This window comes from Pungitius pungitius, chromosome 15, assembly GCF_949316345.1.
Source record: "Pungitius pungitius chromosome 15, fPunPun2.1, whole genome shotgun sequence".
NCBI classification, from domain to species: domain Eukaryota; kingdom Metazoa; phylum Chordata; class Actinopteri; order Perciformes; family Gasterosteidae; genus Pungitius; species Pungitius pungitius.
In genome coordinates, this window is record NC_084914.1 from 3,375,565 (window position 1) to 3,393,598 (window position 18,034).

The 18,034-nt window shown below is 43.1% G+C and overlaps 2 protein-coding genes across 8 annotated transcripts in view; both read left to right on the forward strand.

Annotated features, from left to right (window-relative positions):
* The window catches only part of st18 (ST18 C2H2C-type zinc finger transcription factor), a 39,188-nt gene extending 35,274 nt beyond the window's left edge, over window positions 1-3,914 (forward strand). For 5 of the 7 annotated variants that reach the window (XM_037457372.2, XM_037457369.2, XM_037457371.2 and 2 more), the window contains 5 exons: window positions 385-606; window positions 717-805; window positions 1,242-1,345; window positions 1,463-1,609; window positions 1,741-3,914. In XM_037457372.2, the coding sequence (XP_037313269.2) occupies window positions 385-606; window positions 717-805; window positions 1,242-1,345; window positions 1,463-1,609; window positions 1,741-1,881 (703 nt within the window). In that variant the 3' untranslated portion in view covers window positions 1,882-3,914. Of the gene's footprint in view, window positions 1-384; window positions 607-716; window positions 806-1,241; window positions 1,346-1,451; window positions 1,610-1,740 lie in introns of all 7 variants that reach the window. The other 2 variants (XM_062557627.1, XM_037457370.2) reach the window with 2 other exon arrangements.
* A 3,690-nt stretch (window positions 3,915-7,604) lies between these two features.
* On the forward strand, window positions 7,605-15,721 carry pcmtd1 (protein-L-isoaspartate (D-aspartate) O-methyltransferase domain containing 1). The gene is made up of 6 exons (XM_037457593.2): window positions 7,605-7,905; window positions 11,760-12,242; window positions 12,440-12,542; window positions 12,977-13,148; window positions 14,630-14,753; window positions 15,024-15,721. Exons 2-6 carry the CDS (start codon window positions 11,936-11,938, stop codon window positions 15,431-15,433), a joined length of 1,116 nt encoding a protein of 371 aa, XP_037313490.2. The 5' UTR covers window positions 7,605-7,905; window positions 11,760-11,935; the 3' UTR covers window positions 15,434-15,721.
* The last annotated feature ends 2,313 nt before the right edge of the window (window positions 15,722-18,034 follow it).

The window sequence follows — 18,034 nt, forward strand, 5'->3', positions numbered from 1 at the left end:
GCAACTGACAAACTCTTAATGATATTCAGCGTGACTCTTGCTTTTGTTTTCGAGTGCAAACATCAGCGACCTCGGAACACAGCGTCCGTTTCCAACTCAAGTTTCAGTGGATTAGCAACTTTAAGCTAATGCGATTATTTTTAGGGACTTTAATCAGCGTTTGACTGGATTAATCAACTTAATGGTTAACAAATCTTCCGGTCTAGTTGTCGAGAAAAAAACAACGGAGGTTTCAGTTTGATCTAATGACGCGTTTGTTTGCCTTTGCTTAGTGAAAACGTTACTGAGTGCAGGTCGGTCACATTTCTTACCCCCCCCCCCTCCCCCCCACCCCCCCACCCCAGAGTCAGCGGCATTTACAACGTGTTCGTGTCTCTCTGCTAGGTGTCCGGTGATGGGATGCGACGGACAGGGCCACACGTCGGGAAAATACACGTCCCATCGCAGCGCCGGCAGCTGCCCGCTGGCGGCCCGGAGGCAGAAGGAGTCGTCCGTCGGCGGGCTGCCCTTCGCCTGGAAGGCCAACAAACAGGAGCTGCCCCACTGCCCCCTCCCCGGCTGCAACGGCCTCGGACACGCCAACAACGTGTTTGCCACTCACAGAAGGTGAGGTCCCTGCCACCTCCTCCTTTTTTTCCCCTGACAATGTAGCGTTCTCGTCCCTCATCATCACCGTCTCCTCTCTTTCTCTCTCTCTCTGTGACCCCCCCACGCAGCCTGTCGGGGTGCCCGCTGAACGCACAGAGCATCAAGAAGAAGCACTCGGAGGAAGAGATGATGACCATCAAGCTGAAGACCAGCAGCGGTGAGCCTGCCTGCTTTGACGCGTTTAGCCGCGTTTAGCCACGTTTAGCCGCCCTTTGCCAGGTTTTGCCACGTTTAGCCGCGTTTAGCCACGTTTTGCCGCCCTTTGCCAGGTTTTGCCACGTTTAGCCACGTTTAGCCACGTTTTGCCGCGTTTAGCCACGTTTTGCCACGCCTTGCCGCGTTTAGTCGCGTTTAGCCACGTTTTGCCGCCCTTTGCCAGGTTTAGCCAGGTTTAGCCACGTTTAGCCACGTTTAGCCACGTTTAGCCGCGTTTAGCCACGTTTTGCCGCGCTTTTCCACGTTTAGCCGCGTTTAGCCACGTTTTGCCGCGCTTTTCCACGTTTAGCCGCGTTTAGCCACGTTTTGCCACGTTTTGCCACGTTTAGCCGCGTTTTGAGCAGGATTCATTGGACGTTATGCTCCCTCCCGCCCAGGTGTCGAAAACAAGGAAGATATTCAACATTTGGACCATGAAATTCAGGAGCTGAATGAATCCAACATGAAAATAGAAGCGGACATGATGCAGCTTCAAACGCAGGTAAATATCTCCTCTGACGAGTTTCACTTTGCAAAAAAAAGACGTCTTCGCTCGCCGCCATGTGAAAGAATGACTTATATCGTCTCCCGGCGGCTTTGGTTTTTTTGTACCCGAAAGCAGATCTCGTCTATGGAATGCAACCTGCGGACGATCGAAGAGGAGAACAAGATGATCGAGCAGCACAACGACAGCCTCCTGAAGGAGCTCGCACGCCTTAGCCAAGCGCTCATCAACAGCCTGACGGACATCCAGCTGCCTCAAATGGTACGTCACCTCTCACCCCGTCCCGGACCAAATATCCCCCTTTTCTGCAAATCGTCCTCCTCTGCTGTGCTGTTTTCACTAATACTCAAACATGTTTTGTTTCTCCCCCCCACACCCCCCCCCCCCTGCAGGGACCCATCAGCGAGCATAATTTTGAAGCCTATGTGAACACGTTAACTGATATGTACAACAACTCGGAGCACGAATACTCTCCGGAGTGCAAGGCCCTCCTGGATAACATCAAGCAGGCCATTAAGGGCATCCATGTTTGAGCTGCGGTTCCTTTGACTCGGGGTAATGGCACTAGATGGCTCTATTTTCCCGGAGTGAGCGTAGGCTCGGCTGCATGTACAAGGCGAGGCTTCTGGAAAATGCGTCTCCCAGTGAGCGCACTGCACTGAGAAGAATGACCAGCCGGATTTGTAATGCTTTCACTGTTTCTGCGTTCACTTGATATGTTTATCTTGGTGAGATTTTTACCCCTCTTGCACTTAATTATTTTGTATGGTTTGCTTGATTTTAATCTGTATCTGTTCATGTCATTCTTATATTATCACTATTTATTATTATTATTATATCTGTTCATCAGTGTATTTATTTCCTTGATTTTATTTATTTCTTGAATTGTAAATGCTTCATAATTAAGGAATCTGTTTGACTTTCTGCACATTGTAAATTTGCATAGAAGCACATTCCAATTTCATGGCATACTTTCGCCATCTAGTGTTGAAAAACGTATATTATTATTATTATTATTAAAGCATAAGTTGGATCTCCCTTCAAAGTAAAAAAAACTACCAAAACGACTAAGAATCAATATTTTTAAGCATTGCTTTTGCTTTCTTTATTGGAAACTGAATGTATGGTGAGACAAAGTGAACACTGAGATGAAAAAAAAAATGCAATGCAACTGTACTGTACCTTTTCCTTCTTAACCCAATAACAACAGAATGCAACCAGGAAGTGACACTGAGCAAAAAAAAGCAACATCATTCGGTGAACTGAATGTCCAGATTCTGCTTTGCGTAGAAGGAGAGTGCGACACAAATCAAAAATCCACTTTGTCGAGATGTCTTTTTTTAAAATATAGATATTAAACTGCCTTCTGTGCACACACTTTGAAGTGTGCATATAGTATGTGCCTAAATGTATATGAATCCATAAAAGTATACGAGTACTATGTTTTGTGGTAGGACAGTATTATGTGGATGGTGTCTAATTTATTATACAGTACAATTATTTTCATAGGAGGAAACGTTCCTGGTGACTGTTTAAACGCCGTCGTCTCAGTAGCCGTAATCTCAGAGGCCGGTTTTGGAAAAATCACAAGTGAGATTGAAAAATCTGGTGTTTATTTGACCTTTTGCTAGCACGGTGAGAGGGGAAATGAAATAAAAGAGTAGAATAGAAATATCAGCAACATCCATTCCCGTTTTATCTTAAACTGCTTACGAGCCTTAAGATCCCAACCCGTCGCACAGTTTGAGTTTTATTGAAACGCTTGGGGCAGATTTGAAGAGTAGCTTTTTAAAAAAAAAAAAAAAAAAGAGCTGTCCGCCACCACAACTTGCATTTTGGTTTCAATCATTTAAAAGAAAAAAGGAAAAAGTAACGACAACGTAGACAAATGGTAGTTGTTGGCATCAATTGCACTTTTGTATCTAATTATTTTGTATTTTTAGTTCAACGTACAGCCGTTAACTGACAAAAGAGGGAAACGTGACGCTGTTGCAGCATCACTGGTCCATACAGTGTGAGTCTCATTAAGTTAATCCCACAGGACAAAACATTTGAGCAATACATTTTTCATTTTTGCAAAAATAAGTCAGACAATTTGTAGAGAAAAAGACGTAACAGCAAAACAGCCAAATTACAGAAAATGAGATCCCGTTTTTAATCCAAAAACTCAATGATTTAAAGAATTTTGAACTTGAAAAAAGATGGAATCAAACTCTTTAAACCTAGCAATCCTTTATTTATTTAATATATTTAATTCGTATACCACACATTGTTTGCTCAGGAAGTTTTGTGAATAATAATTATTTTTCCCGTTAGTATTTGATGTTTTGTAATGTGAAATGCTTTTTTTTGTGGAACAATATTAGTATGATATGAAATTGTATTGTATTTTCTTTTCTTTTAAATTAAATTAAATTAAATTAAATTAAACTAAACGGTAATGCTTTTTTTCAGTTGAAGTAGTTTGTAAATTGAAAACTTCCTATTACTTTTACTATTTCATAATAAACAGATATGCGCTGTGTTGTACAGTTTGTGTATGGTAGAAATAAACTTTTCAAATGGTCGTGTGGTTCCTCAAAGCTCTCCAAGTCCAAAGTGATGTCTGACATTTTCTTATGCATCGGCACCGCCGTGTGGTGATTACTCGATACTACAAATACTACTACTACTACTACTACAACTACAAGATGCAAACAACTACTTTAAAATACAAGGATTAAGATGCTGATGATGTATCCGTAACAACCCCGTGCAGGTCATCCCCCTTCCGCCTCACCTTCCCCTACACCGCGCCAAAAACACCCCAAAAAAATCAAAGCACGCACTACAATCACTAGTTTGTTCAATGTAAAGCTGCAACAAACGATTATTGACGTTATCAATTCATTATCCAATCATTTTTCCAATTAATGAAGTTATTTTTGGTTGATTAAGTGTTAAGTCACCACTTCATGCCGTGTTCTCATTACTCATTGTAGTCCAAATCACAAATACATGTTTTGTTTACTACGAAATATCACAAGAAAATTAGTAAATATTAAACAATTCCAACTAAATGCAATCAGTGATCAGCATCGTTGCATTTCTATCTAAGATACTGTCATTTAAAGGGGAAACGAGTAAGTTTGACAAGTAACAAAATAGACTCAACACATGAAAAGCACCCTGAGACACAAACTCATAAATATCAATAGAGATCTCAGTGTAGCTCCAATGAAAAATATAAATCAACAAATAACAAACTGTCTAGACATGACATCCCTGAAAACTGGACCAATTAAAAGAAACGATGACAATGAAACTACCAGCAGAGTAGCTCGGTAATTCTGAGTGTATCTTCAAATATAATCATGAATGTAATAAAAAGAAAACGAGCGTTTGTGTGTGTGTGTATGTGAGAGAGAGAGAGAGAATAGGCGGTTATGTTTGTAACATTATAGACTGCTAAATTTAATGCATGTCTCAAAACCAACTGCTTGTGTAGGCGGCTCGGAAAATCACTGCAGAGTGACTTAAAGGAGGAAGAGTGCAAGAAAAATGGCTTCCTACTGTGCATCAGCGTGGCAAAACTAACAAAAAAAACTTCTAGAGCAATTAGTTTGAGCCCAAAAAAAAGACCTCAATGTGTTGTGTCAAAAACTATAGTGGGAAAAAAAGTAAAAGAATATTAGGTTCAAATAAAGTTTGGAAAGTAAAGTAAAAAACAGTAGGTCAAAAAATTGTGAAAATATCTTCGGTCGAAATCTTGGAAAAAGTCAAGAAATATGTTGAATAATATTTTGAAAAAAAGTTAAAATATGTTTTGATGCAAAATGTCATGGATAAAAAAAAAAGTTGTAAAAAGTCTTTTAAAAAACAGTTCAAATAAATTAGATCAAATCGATCACGGTAAAAAAGTTTTAAAAAATTGTCAAAAAAAGTTTTGAAAAAAAAAGAAAACAAATATTAGGTTGAAAAAAAGGTCATACAATATGTAAATACTGTCATTGAAAAAAAGTAAAAAAAAATATTTTCAACAAAAAAAAGTATGGAAAACATAATGAGGTACCTGACGATATTGTTACGTCCCTAAACGGTCTAGGGGTGGAGGACGCAAACAATGTAAAATAATAAACCCGGGAGGTCTTAACAGACAAGTATTTAATGGAAAAGACTCGACAAAAAGCAAACGAAAACAATCTTCAAAAGGAAGACGAGCTTGGCTTCTTGGGTCTCCAACGGGTCTGCAACTGGTCACTGACGAATCCACCACCTCTCTGCTCACTCTGGCCACCACTGCCACAACCACACCAAACTCTGGCTTGGCACCGCCATATATCCTTTGATGATCAGCTGATCAGCTGCAGCTGCAGGAGTGAAGTCACCATCGCACCTGAGGAGAATCACACTCACACACACACACCACACAGCTCAAAACAAAACACGGCACGTAACATTGACCATAAACATATTGTCAAATAATATTTTGGAAAAAAAGGTAGTGAGTATATTTTGGAGAAAAAAAGTAAAAAATAAGTTGGTCTAAAAATGTTTTGAAAAAAGTTATACAGTACATAGCTGAAAAAATAAGATCAAGTGAAAACAAATCATCTTAAATTGCACCGCAAACTCACAACTATATGAATATTTGCATAGGTATCATATTTGCTTTATTGCTCCAACTCGACACCACCACAGTAACCACGTTGAGTCGTGCCCCGGGGGGCCCGGCTCCCTGTGATGTGTGCACAGCAGGTGGTGTGAGCAGACTGTGAGAGCGGCGGGTGCACACATCGAGACAAAAAGCTCCACGGCGACACACTCTGACCCCGGGCCAACCCTGCTGGTCAACAACCGCCGGTCTGCATTCGTCTGATCAAACGTGATATTCCACGAAAGCCTTAGCGGTGAGGAAACTGAGGGTGATGTCCTTGTACTGCAATGACTTGGGGAGAAAATTACAATATAACGTGACACAAGCATCACACAATCTTATATCTTTCTTTGTAATATATCTTTGGATGAAAAATGCATACGATTACAACAAAATAAACATCATCTGAAATAATGCTGAAATCATTACACTTAGAGTGGAGAAGCTGATCTGGATCAGTCATTCCGCTCATGGCTCTGAGTGGCCCGACTAGAGATCCTGACATGTGAGCAGGTCCAGGATTCAGTTACTCTGGAAAACAGTCGACCACATCGTTGTCACGCAGCTCAAGACGTCTTTGTGTCACACAGCGAAACCTCCAAAGGGGGGAGTCAACAGACACTGCAACCTCCCAAAAGGATGATCACATTCCTTATGATGAAATAGTGTTAAATACAAACTATTTTATAGTGTATAATAATTTAATAGAATATTTTTTAATATTTTTATTTTTTAATTTAATAGAATAATTTATATATTAAAAAGTCTGGCTTGGAGAGACTTGACTCCTAATTTTCTGTATAAAATAAAATAGTTAATAACAAACTCCATGGGCAGATGTTGAGGCTGCAGCAGTTATTAAACATGATAATTGTGTCTGGGTTTGATGCCAATTTTCCACCCCACATGTACATAACTTTTTTTTAACTGCTCATCTTGCTAATACTTAATGAAAAAAAAGCCATCCATGATGATGATTCCCACAATTCCGAAAAGGGCTCAAATCAGATGCAAGCTAAATTTAAACCTTTCCTCCAGAGATCTGTGAGGTTCAGAGGTGGATAAAACATTCCAGGATCTCTCGGATGTTGAAGGAAAGGATCATGAACAGGCTTGTCGTCGGAATATATGATTCCTGACCTGTACTCTGTGTGCTTTTAGTCAACCGTTGTCTACTGATAAAAAAAGATCTGGTTTTGTACCATTAGCTTGTTGCAGCAGCACAAGGCCAGATTTAATAGAGCAAGTTGCATTTCAAAATAAAATGTAACAAAAGTAAAAAACTAACTTTACAAGACACTTAAAGACTACAGAAAAAAGTGACGGTGTTGAGTAGTTAGTAGCAGAAAAGTCCGAAAGAGGGGAGAAAAGCAACATAAACTGCACACAGTATAGCCAGATGTTTCTTTTACAGTTGCAATTGTAAAGAGACATTGACATTATAAAAAACAAGGTAAACTTTATATCTTATCACATATGTCAAATTATATATATGCCTGACTGATTGATTGACTGATTATTCAAAGTTACGGTTGTCATTTCTCCCTGTATTAAAATCTATCCGACTGGACCCCAACAGAAAATGTAAACAAAGCCCCCCCCCCCCCCCCCGCTGGTTGGATGTGGATCGAGCGTCAGCGGGAGCAACAGTGCCTCCCTCCTTCGGCAACACGCGGGCCACGTGACCCGTGTTTACATCCTCTCCTCGCGCGGAGACTCGGCGGCTCGCCGCGAAACAACTTAGCTCGACCCGAAGTGACGCCAGTTCACCTTGGCGCGGTTCGGCCCGGGTCCAGTCCAGGCTCTTCCTTTGAAACAAACACAACACACACACACACAACAACAAACAAAAAAAACGGGGGTCTGCTAAACGTCTGAGAGTCAGACTGCTCGGAGGATCCACTCAATGCGACACGGCATCGTGAGTATTTCTTTTGAGTTTAGCTGTGTTATTTATATTAACACTAACTGCCGTGTTTGTGTCCGTGTCCGCCGGCCCGTTCGTACCGCTGACGTGTGTGCCATTCGTGTAGGCGTCCATTAAACTTGTGTGTGTGTGTGTGTGTGTTTTGCTGGCCCGGATAAAGACTCGAGCTTACCTAACCCGCTTTGTCTCCGTGGTGGTGATGGCGCACTCGGGCCCACGGGCAGCTAGCGTTAGCCGAGGGCTCCCATCGGCGTGAACTCGCCACCATCTTGGCTTTAAACTCGCGCCTTCACCAACGGTTGTTTTTGTAATGCGTGTCGTCTTTTTGTGTGTGTGTGTGTTTGTGTGTGTCTGTGTGAGACTTCTCGGTCCCAAACGGTCGCTCACACCGAGCGGAACTAAACTCAGAGGAATCAAGGGGTTTGTTTTTGTGTTTGTTTTTTTGTTTGTTTGTGCCACGGCAGTCACTAGAGCACACGGGGGACGTCGCTTTAAACGAACCGGTTTGGCTGTTCGACTGCTTAAAGATTGAGGTCATTCACACCTCCGAGAGGCAGACTGCGGTCTATGGTCGACAAGTGGGAGCAACGGCGGAGTGGGTGCAAGAAATCACACTCCGTGCTTTAGTGTGTGTGGGGGGGGGGGGTCTGTTTGTCTCTGTGTGTGTGTCTGTGTGTGTGTGTCTGCTGGTGCAACGCACGCTGGACTCAGCATTGTCACATTTGTGGGGTTTTGGACACGGATGTTCAAGAAAAGGGTCTCGGTCACTAACGCTCGGCGGGGAGGAAAGCGCTGTTGTTGTTTTGCTTCGTCGTCACACGCAGTGCGAAGAAAGTGTCCCGGCAGCTGATTGGCCGACGGGCCGCCTGTCTGTGTGGCAACTGCGGCACGTGACCAGGCAGCGAGCCGATTGGCTGCATCGGGTGTCAGTCGAGGGGTTCATCGAAGCGTCTGTAAATACCATAATATACAATAACCAATTGTTTTGTGTGTGAAGCAATGTTGCTGCTCCGAGTCCTAAATAATGCACAAAGTACCACAATTCTAATTTAATGAATTACTCCAATATATTTATACATTTTTCCCATCTACTTTACAAAACCTGCAGATTTTCCATTAATTGTTAAATAACGCCGTCTTTATAAAAGGTGGCAAAGGATTTCTCCCCTTCTTACTGCCGATATCTCTTGATAACTTCTAATTGATTTAAAACTAAATGTATGACTTCTGCACATTTCCCATTCATCCCCTACTACTATCTCAACACTAGATGGCACTCATCCAGTGACTTACAATCAAGCAGCTGGCTTGATAACAAGTTGACCTCTGAAATCTTCAAAATTCTTTTAAAAAAGAAAGAAAAACATGACTTAAGAGATTTAACTATTTTTGTCACTTGAGTTATACCACTATTGGCTTAAGCGGCCACAACAGACGCCTCAACCGTCGCGTTCTGCAGCAGTTTGTGACTAATTGACTCGCATGAATAAAGATGGAGGCAAATACACACATTCCCAGTCCGTCTGATCACACCATAACATCTTTACTGCTAACCCAGGGATGGAGTCCGGGGAATAGCCGCATTGATCTTAACTTAATCAAAAGTAATGATTCACTGCTTTTCAGTTTTTCATGGCAGTTTCTCACATTCCAGTCTTCCAAGTACTAGTACTAAAGGAAGAGGTCCCTATGAGGAGTGACTCATTGGACTCTGTGGCATCTTGTGGGGACGACTGTCTTTATCTGATACCAACTAACATTGCCCAAAACGTTCTGACAGGAAAGGAAGACGTACTCCTGGGGGGGGGGGGTTTCAAAGAATTCAAATTTAATATTTAAACAAACTCGACACTGAATTTCTGAATTTAGTCTAAAGAGGTTGGCAGGTTATTCAAATTCAAAAGGATGAGACTTCTGAGGACTGTTAACGTATTCAGCAAACATCACCGTGATCAGGTTTTGAGGTAAATGATGTCAACGTTGGACATTTTCATTGCGAGAAACAAGGTCATTAAGTGACCAACATCGTTATGATTTACCTTCTGCGTGCCCAGCACGGAAGATTTAATGGGATGTGGTTCATTAGTTTTTCAGGTCAGGAAATGAAATATTTGACCTGTTGGCGGCACTAGAATTAGAGTAGCGTCCTCAAAAGGTAATATACATTACATGAGTGATGTTCTGAATTACAACGCCGTGTTTTAAATCAGGTGTTTTTTCTTCTCACTCAGCGGGGGGAGGAACAACACGCTCCTTTGCACCGATGAATACTCCGACTTCAATAACATATTCAACTCGGGTGCCTTTTGTAGCGAAACAAATGAGCACTTTGAAATTAGCATTTTGCAAAGCACATTTGTTCACAGGTTGTATTAATAATACGTTTGACATTGCGGATAAATCTGTTGGTGAATTTATTTTCCACAGAGACATTCTCTTATTAATTACATCGTAATTTGGAGATGCTCGTATCCTTTGCTTCAGTGAATACGCGAGAAAGCGGTGCGGAAAACAACTTTGCGCCCACGCTGTGGCTTCTAATTCGGCCCTCGTCACGTTACCGCCAGTGCAAATTTACTTTGCGTTATTTTCCCCTAATGAGAATAATGCCACTGTGGCCTTCGTTGCTGAGGCGTCTGCACGTCCAGTTCAAAACGCTGGTAGCGAGGATCGCAGCTTGTTCCCTCTCAGCGGTGTGTTCACGCCGCTCTGCAGCCCCCGGGTGCCATTCGGTGGCTCGCTACAGCACCGGCGCTGATCTGGTGTTGCAGGAGGACCCGTTACTGACGCCCCCCCCCACCCCCCCCCCCCCCCCCCCGCGGGGCTCGGCGACTCGTTCCCTGGATCCCAGCAGCCCGACGTGGCGCCACACGGTTCGACCAGTGGTTTCCTGTTTGCACAGATGCTTGTACAATACCTCCCTTGACGCATTTCCTGGATTTTCTTGTGCGGGCTACTCAAAAGGAGAGTGCATTACAGAGTGGGCCGAAGGGTATTAAAAAAAATTTAAAAAATGGTGCAATACACAGCTGTGCAATTGGCTGCTGAACGAATCCGTGGTGATTTTCCCCAACGAGAAAGAGCCAATGTAAAATGACCTTTAGCAGGCCTCTCACTACAAAGTCACCTCTGAATTCATCCTTATTAGCTGAGTCACACGTGGAGATGCTGAGGAGGCTCTTGGCATTTCAATAATTTGTTAAACTAATCATTCCGGCTTTAAATAAACAAAAGAAAAAAAAAAAGCCGTACAGCACATTACACTGTGCACGTAGCATGACTAACAGCTATGTGTCTGCTGCAAAATCACAGGTTACAAATGACATTAATGAGGGCTTTGGTCCATGAAGCCCTGCGAGCCAGCAGAGGAAGAATATATAGTTCATCATGTTGAATGAGAGTAAACAGCTTCTATACGGAGAGTGTGTCTGGAGGTGATCTCAGGAGTTAATGGTGTGAAAATAGTCATTTGAAGGTTCACTTTATAAAGCCACAAATTATATTATCCAATTAAAATACCTCGCTGTATTATTGGATTCTTTTCAAACGTTGACTTTTGCCAGATCTAATTAATATTCAAATAGATGCAGCTTTTATACACACGGTATAATTGTCTTTTTTGGTGAATTAATTTGGATGACCACTGATTTATGTAAATTCCATTCATTCTTCGGGTCTTGTCTCTTTCGGTTGTTTCTCGGCAGAGAAAAAAAAAAAAAAAAAAAAAACCCACTATCGTGAGAGAAGATTGTCAAATCTCTCCTTTCATCTTCATCCGACTCCTGCGCAGAGGCTGCATCCCACTGGCGGCGCGGGCGCCCTGACGTGTTTATGTAATCTCTTCTCAGGTCACTCGCCTGCCTTGACATGACCGGCGTGTGAACCCCCGGCGCCCCGAGGAGCCACCGCGGCAGCCACGTTCAGGTCAGGCGCCCCGTGGCCCCATGCCACGCTGAGGTTCGGGATCGCTCACCCCGGGAAGTGCGAGTTTCGGCCCTTTTGTGTTTCTCTTCCTCTTTTCGCCATGGGGGGAGCCGTGAGCGCCGGGGAGGACAACGACGACCTCATTGACAATCTGAAGGAGGCGCAGTACATCCGGACGGAGAAAGTGGAGCAGGCCTTTCGGGCCATAGACCGCGGTGACTACTACCTGGACGGCTACCGGGACAGTGCCTACAAAGACTTGGCGTGGAAGCACGGCAACATACACCTGTCCGCTCCGTGCATTTACTCCGAGGTGATGGAGGCCCTCAAACTGCAGCCTGGGCTTTCTTTCCTCAACCTGGGCAGCGGGACTGGCTACCTCAGCACAATGGTTGGCCTTATCATAGGTAAGCAGTGCGCTTTCCACGTGTCACCGTAAGTCCAAGTTGAACAAATGTACTACAAAGGTACGCCTGCAAATCAGTGCATCAGCTATAGCAGGACCGTAGAGACCATGGAGATGAAGTCACAGTCATTTGTAATTGATTTTAATGAAAATGTTGTTCCTGTTGTGTGTTCTTTTCTTCTTTTTTTTTTTTTCAAGGGCCCTTTGGTGTGAGCCATGGAGTGGAGCTCCATAAGGACGTGGTTGAATATGCCAGAGAGAAACTGGATGATTTCATAAAGAACAGCGACAGCTTTGATAAGTAAGTACATCTTATTTAAGGCAAATGTGTCTTTTCTTTTTGGGTTGTCCTGTGTTTCATTGTAATTGGCTCCACCCCTCTGTGTCCCTCTTTGTTTGCCTAGCTTAGCAATTAGCCCGCTTGTCCCGATGTAACGTGCTCTCACTACGAGCGCTTCTCCTGCTCACTCACTGTGGTTTATTTGATGTTTGTGATTTTACATTATTATCTTGGCCATTTGAACAAAAACATTGTGGGGCAGTTAGACCTGCCAGTTCGTCTCTTGTCTTGGAAATGAATCCCATTTTCATGTCTTTCTCTCCATCTAATCTGCATGATTTGGTCGCAGCAGCAGCAGCAATGTGATGATCCTGAAAGAAATTTTAAAAAAAACCCATTGATGAACAATTTGTTTTTATGTATTTCATCCACTGGTTGTCATTATTTTTTCACAGGTTTGAGTTCTGCGAACCCGTCTTTGTGGTGGGAAATTGCCTTGAGATCTCAACAGACAGTCACCAGTACGATCGCATCTACTGCGGCGCGGGCGTGCAGAAGGACCATGAAAATTACATGAAAGTGCTGCTCAAAATCGGAGGCATTCTGGTGATGCCCATAGAAGACCAGGTAAGTGCTCGCGAGCCTCCGGAACGATACCGAAGCGACACAAACTGATCGCTATTCAAAAAGCTAACACACGATGGGGGGGGGGAAACAGGTAAAATAGCTTTAACCTACAAGACTGGTTATGCAACGTTCACATGCATTATTGAGGCACAACTGCCCCTGGATTCGAGCAGCCGTGTGAGGAGCTCGCAGTGGGCTGTATAAATACATGTTTTATTTAAGTGTGGACAGACTGTGGGGACTATAGGGAAGTTGGTGGAGAATACAGTTGAACTTTTTCCACCCAGGAGGGTAAAGATCACGACAGATTCAAGGATGTTGGACACAGCTGGACTAAGATTAGAGACTTTATGTCGCTAGTAAATTAAGACTTGAGTTTAGAGAAGGCGATTTACTCATGAGGGATGAAATGAGATGTGATGCTGTTTTTAAATAATGTACTTGGCCTTAATAAGGACAAAAACAGCCTGCACAGGCTTACGAATCACGATGGGGGGAAATAATCAGCATATTGTGAGAAATCTTTTTTTGGGGTTCTCACCAGCATGAAAGCAAACCCGAACCCGTATCTGCTCGTACCACGTCGTCCACTCTAATGCAAATCCATTTAAAAAGATATTTTTTTTTTGTTGAGTCCTTTCATCTGCACCAAGCGTCCGCTGTAACCACCTCTGTAAAAGAACAAACATTACCTCCCCCCCCCCCCCCCCTCCCCTCCTCCGATTGGACCGCTATGAACTGAGATTCAAAGACATGGCAGGGTACTCGTGTAACCAGGCATCAAGACATTTTATTCCCCCACTCGATATTATTTAATGGATCGCATCACTTAGAGGTGATCTCCAACCTGCTCTATATTAATGTTAATGGTGGTGGGGGCCTCTCGCTTCGCGCAAAGGGGATCTAAATGCATATGGTCGGGGATTAGTGTCAGCCTCGGGTCATTTATGACCCTTAATGAGCTTTATTGGCCAAGTAGGTACATTCACATTGCTCCGAGTGTATGCAGCACGGTTCGGATGAAGGAAACTAAATGAGGTAAAGAACAGACGGGACTAATGTGCAGTTATTGACACGTGTCATATTGACACATGTCATTGAACAATCAAATTGAATTGAATGTGAAAACATGTCCAAACTTTTGACTAGTACTGCATATAAAAAACGACCCACAATGACAATTTTTTTTTTGTTACAGCAGTGGGTAAAAGGAGTAAAGTTCATCTTTGATTTCACAGTGTTTGGGTGCATCTGCCAACCATGACCAACACGTGCCATTTGGAATAAGATCGTTAGTGTGAATGTTGTTCAACAAGCAAACATGTTTCTGTAGAGGCGCAAAGCGACTCTTTTCTTGGAATCTCCTCTATTCGGGTGGCAAAAAAAGTAATTTTGAAAGAAACTGTGCTTCTTGCTCCCTGGTGTCACAGAACATTTTATATTTTATAAGTGTCAAGTTCAGGTTTTGCCTCTTTATGAAGCTGACCCAGATAACCAGGACTGGCCAGTGCACATGGGACAGCAAAAACATCCTGGCGGTGTCCTTTGCCCCCTTGGCCCAGCAGAGCGTAGCTGATGGAGAGAAGCCCGACGCTGTCCAGCTGCGTAAGTTCCCCAGCCGCACAAAAGAATAAGAAACAACAACAAAAAAAAAAAAAAGCAAACTCCTTGTGTTTTTATGATGACCCAACTGGTCTCCAAGTGTGACGCAGGCAATATTTCATAGTCAGACAGTGACATTGACAGTGACGTGACGAGACCATTCCGACAGCAATGTCTCCCCTTGACGCGTGAAGCTCTCCCCCACCCCCCCCCCCCCCACTGTCGTCTCCGTATTTTTTTTTTTTTTCTCTCTCCGTTTTTTTCGCCCTTTAGCCCCTGTGACCGTGCGCGGCCTTCAGGACCTGTCTCGGATCTACATACGGCGCACGCTGAGGAGCCTGGCCAAGGAGGAGGCGCTGGGGAAGGACGTGGCGCAGAGGCTCCCCCAGAAGCGCAAGCGCAGGCGCTGCCGCCGCCGCCGCCGCATCAGCACCTACGTGTTCGTGGGCAACCAGCTCATCCCCCAAATGGTGGAGAGCGAGGAGGAGGAGCAGCAGCAGCAGCAGCACGCCGAGGAAGAGCGCAAGGAAGTGGCGGCGGCGGCGGCGGCGGAGGAGGAGGAAGAAAGAGACCTTGGCGACATTGAAATCCTCAAGCAAGTGAACATGTTGAGAGACCAAATAATGTCTTTACCGCTGCCCGAGTCGCTGAAAGCATATCTGCTGTATTACAGGGAGAAATGATGCGTTTCCCTCGACCTTTTCAGTACAAATGTAGCTTTATTTCCATTAAGTCGTGACGGCGAAACTATACCGAAAGAGACGTGTTGGATAATAATGTTTTTGATTGTCACGGATTGTATGAATTTGTATATGGAGAAAGAAAGATAATGTAAAAAGTATACTAAATGGACCGAAACCCCATTTAGAGATTCAGATTTTATCACTATGTCAGGATTTCTGCAGAAATATGCAGATTAAAAATTGTATATGAAAAAAAAAAAAAAAAAGTCCTTATTATATTTGTCAGAAGATGATTATGTTACGATGAGCTTTTTCTAGAAGCTTTAAATTACCGTCAGTGTCTCCTGATTTTATTGATCACCAGAAGAGCACACGACACTGAAAGCGACACAAGGCCACATCCTCCCCTTTTTTTGAATATCTTGCCTAATCATGAATGGGCCACTTGTGTCGTTGGTGTTAAGATTTAGTTTTTCGGTCCAAGTGTTTTGTACCTTCCTGTTACGAGAGATCGTCGAAAAGACTTGATTGATTCATCGTTTTTTTTCTACCGGGCACCTTTTGATGTAAAGTCTTTTCTATCGGGCGTCTTTGTGTTTCCTCACTTTGCATATGAATTACGAGACACACTCCTTGATATGAAGCAGCATCGTAGGCCCTTTTCGTCTCCACGGTTACCCCATTGGTGATGCAAATCATATAATTAATCATATCAGAGGTTGTGAATAATAAACCGACTGGTGTTTTTAGCTTTGTTTTAGAAATGGACTTGGGAGGGGATGGTCAATAATGCATGGATTCACTGTAAATGGGCGGGGTGTTCCTAACTTTTACTTCACACCCGATGATTGGTCACATTGGTCAGGTGACGTCCCAAGTGATCCTGACTGGGAACAATTCGATTGAAGATATGAAATCAAGTACACGGCCTTGAGACAAATGTCAAATTTCTGAACACGACTTATGAGTTCATTTTGTTTCTCATCGTTTTGATTTCCGAGCCTTTTGTGTCCCGGACCGTAGACGCGTCCCACGAAGCACCTTAGTCTGCGCTCCCCAAGAGAAGACTCGACATCACTGTTTCACACGACTGGACTCGTGATGTAAGTCCTGTTCATTCACAGAACTATTTGCTTGCAGAAGTTGCCTGAAAGCGGTGGCTTCTTAGTGCCAACGTGCCCCCCCCCCCCCCCCCCCCCCGTCACTCGTTGGGACCGTCTGTGAGTCTCCTGGCACAGGAAATGGACCCAAACAAAAGGTAACTTTCCCACAACAACAAAAAAAAAAACATTCCACGAGGAAAGAAGGAAAAATAACAACGCATCGCTGATGGATGTCACTCTTTTTCTTCACGCTTTACGCTCCACGGACTTTGGAGGTTTTTTTGGTTCATCTTTGAATGCGTCGTGTAGTATTTCCAAAAGCTGAGTGGAATGTCGTTCATAGGAATTCTATTCAATATACAAGTGACGTGTATGTATTGTTATCATAGGATTCTGCATACGGTTTCATTTGGTTTGTTGTAGCGCCTGTATTGCTGTACTGTGTGTTGACACTGGGAACTCCTGTAGGTCCAAACTCCACTGCTGTCTGTTGACTAGAGAAGACGTATTAGTGCTTTACGATATTCATTTTGTTACCGGTTGTAATGAAACCTAGTTTAGTTTGAAAACAGGAGTGATTATTCTGTTGCTAGTGTGTGAAGAGGTAATTATCTTCTGTACGGTTGTCTTTTTCCATTCATGCACGTAAGCAATAATGGAATAATTTCCCCCATCTTATAATTACCAACGACAGCACAGTCCCACTTGATCTGACGCGCTTCAGAACTAAAGCGTCCATCAGACGGCACATCGGAGGACTGAAAGCAGGCGACCTCCGACCTCGACTCTCAGCTCCTGCAACCAAAAGTTAACGGGACTCGTTGAATCTCGGGCGAGATTAGACCAGGAAAATGGCGCCCTGTGTAAAAAAAAAAAAAAAGCCTTAACCAATTCAGTGCTTTTCTATGGAGTTTAGTTGCCGAGAGCCGCTGTTCATCAGACACAGGTTGGGTTTCTCTCTTCTTTTTTTTGAAAACGTGTTGTTTTGCGTGAATGTTCGGCACAAAAATAAAAAGGTCACCATCACGTCACGCGTCTTCTGATCATTGGAACTGCTCTTTTTTTGGGGTCGTGTTTGTTTGATAAAACTCTTCTTCCAGAGAGAGTGACTGAGGTCGTCAAGGATACAATGAGACTTCATTACCAGCAGGTATGAAGTGGAATAAAAGTGACAACCTGATTGATTTAGCTAACCAATTAGAAATGTAGAAATATATCATAAAATATTATATGTAATGAAATTCATAAGGAAAACATGTCAGTTACTTTATCCTCTATATTGGAACATATTTACGTGCATTTAAATGTTTTGCAGGAAACCCCCTCAATTGTATTTAACCACACTTCATTTTACCATAATTATGGGATATATCTTTAAAGTGCCACTGACATACACATTTGAGTAAATGAAGTTCTATTTCAAGTATTTTAATAGTGTATATATATTTGTTGAATACCACTGCTTTAATGTCATTAAAATAAATAGTTTGAATCTTTG

Coding starts and splice junctions, on each gene's coding strand:
- pcmtd1 (XM_037457593.2), top strand. CDS start 11,936: ATGGGGGGAGCCGTGAGCGCCGGGGAGGACAACGACGACCTCATTGAC. Junction 12,243..12,439: donor AATGGTTGGCCTTATCATAG/GTAAGCAGTGCG, acceptor TTTTTTTTCAAG/GGCCCTTTGGTGTGAGCCAT. Junction 13,149..14,629: donor TGATGCCCATAGAAGACCAG/GTAAGTGCTCGC, acceptor CTCTTTATGAAG/CTGACCCAGATAACCAGGAC.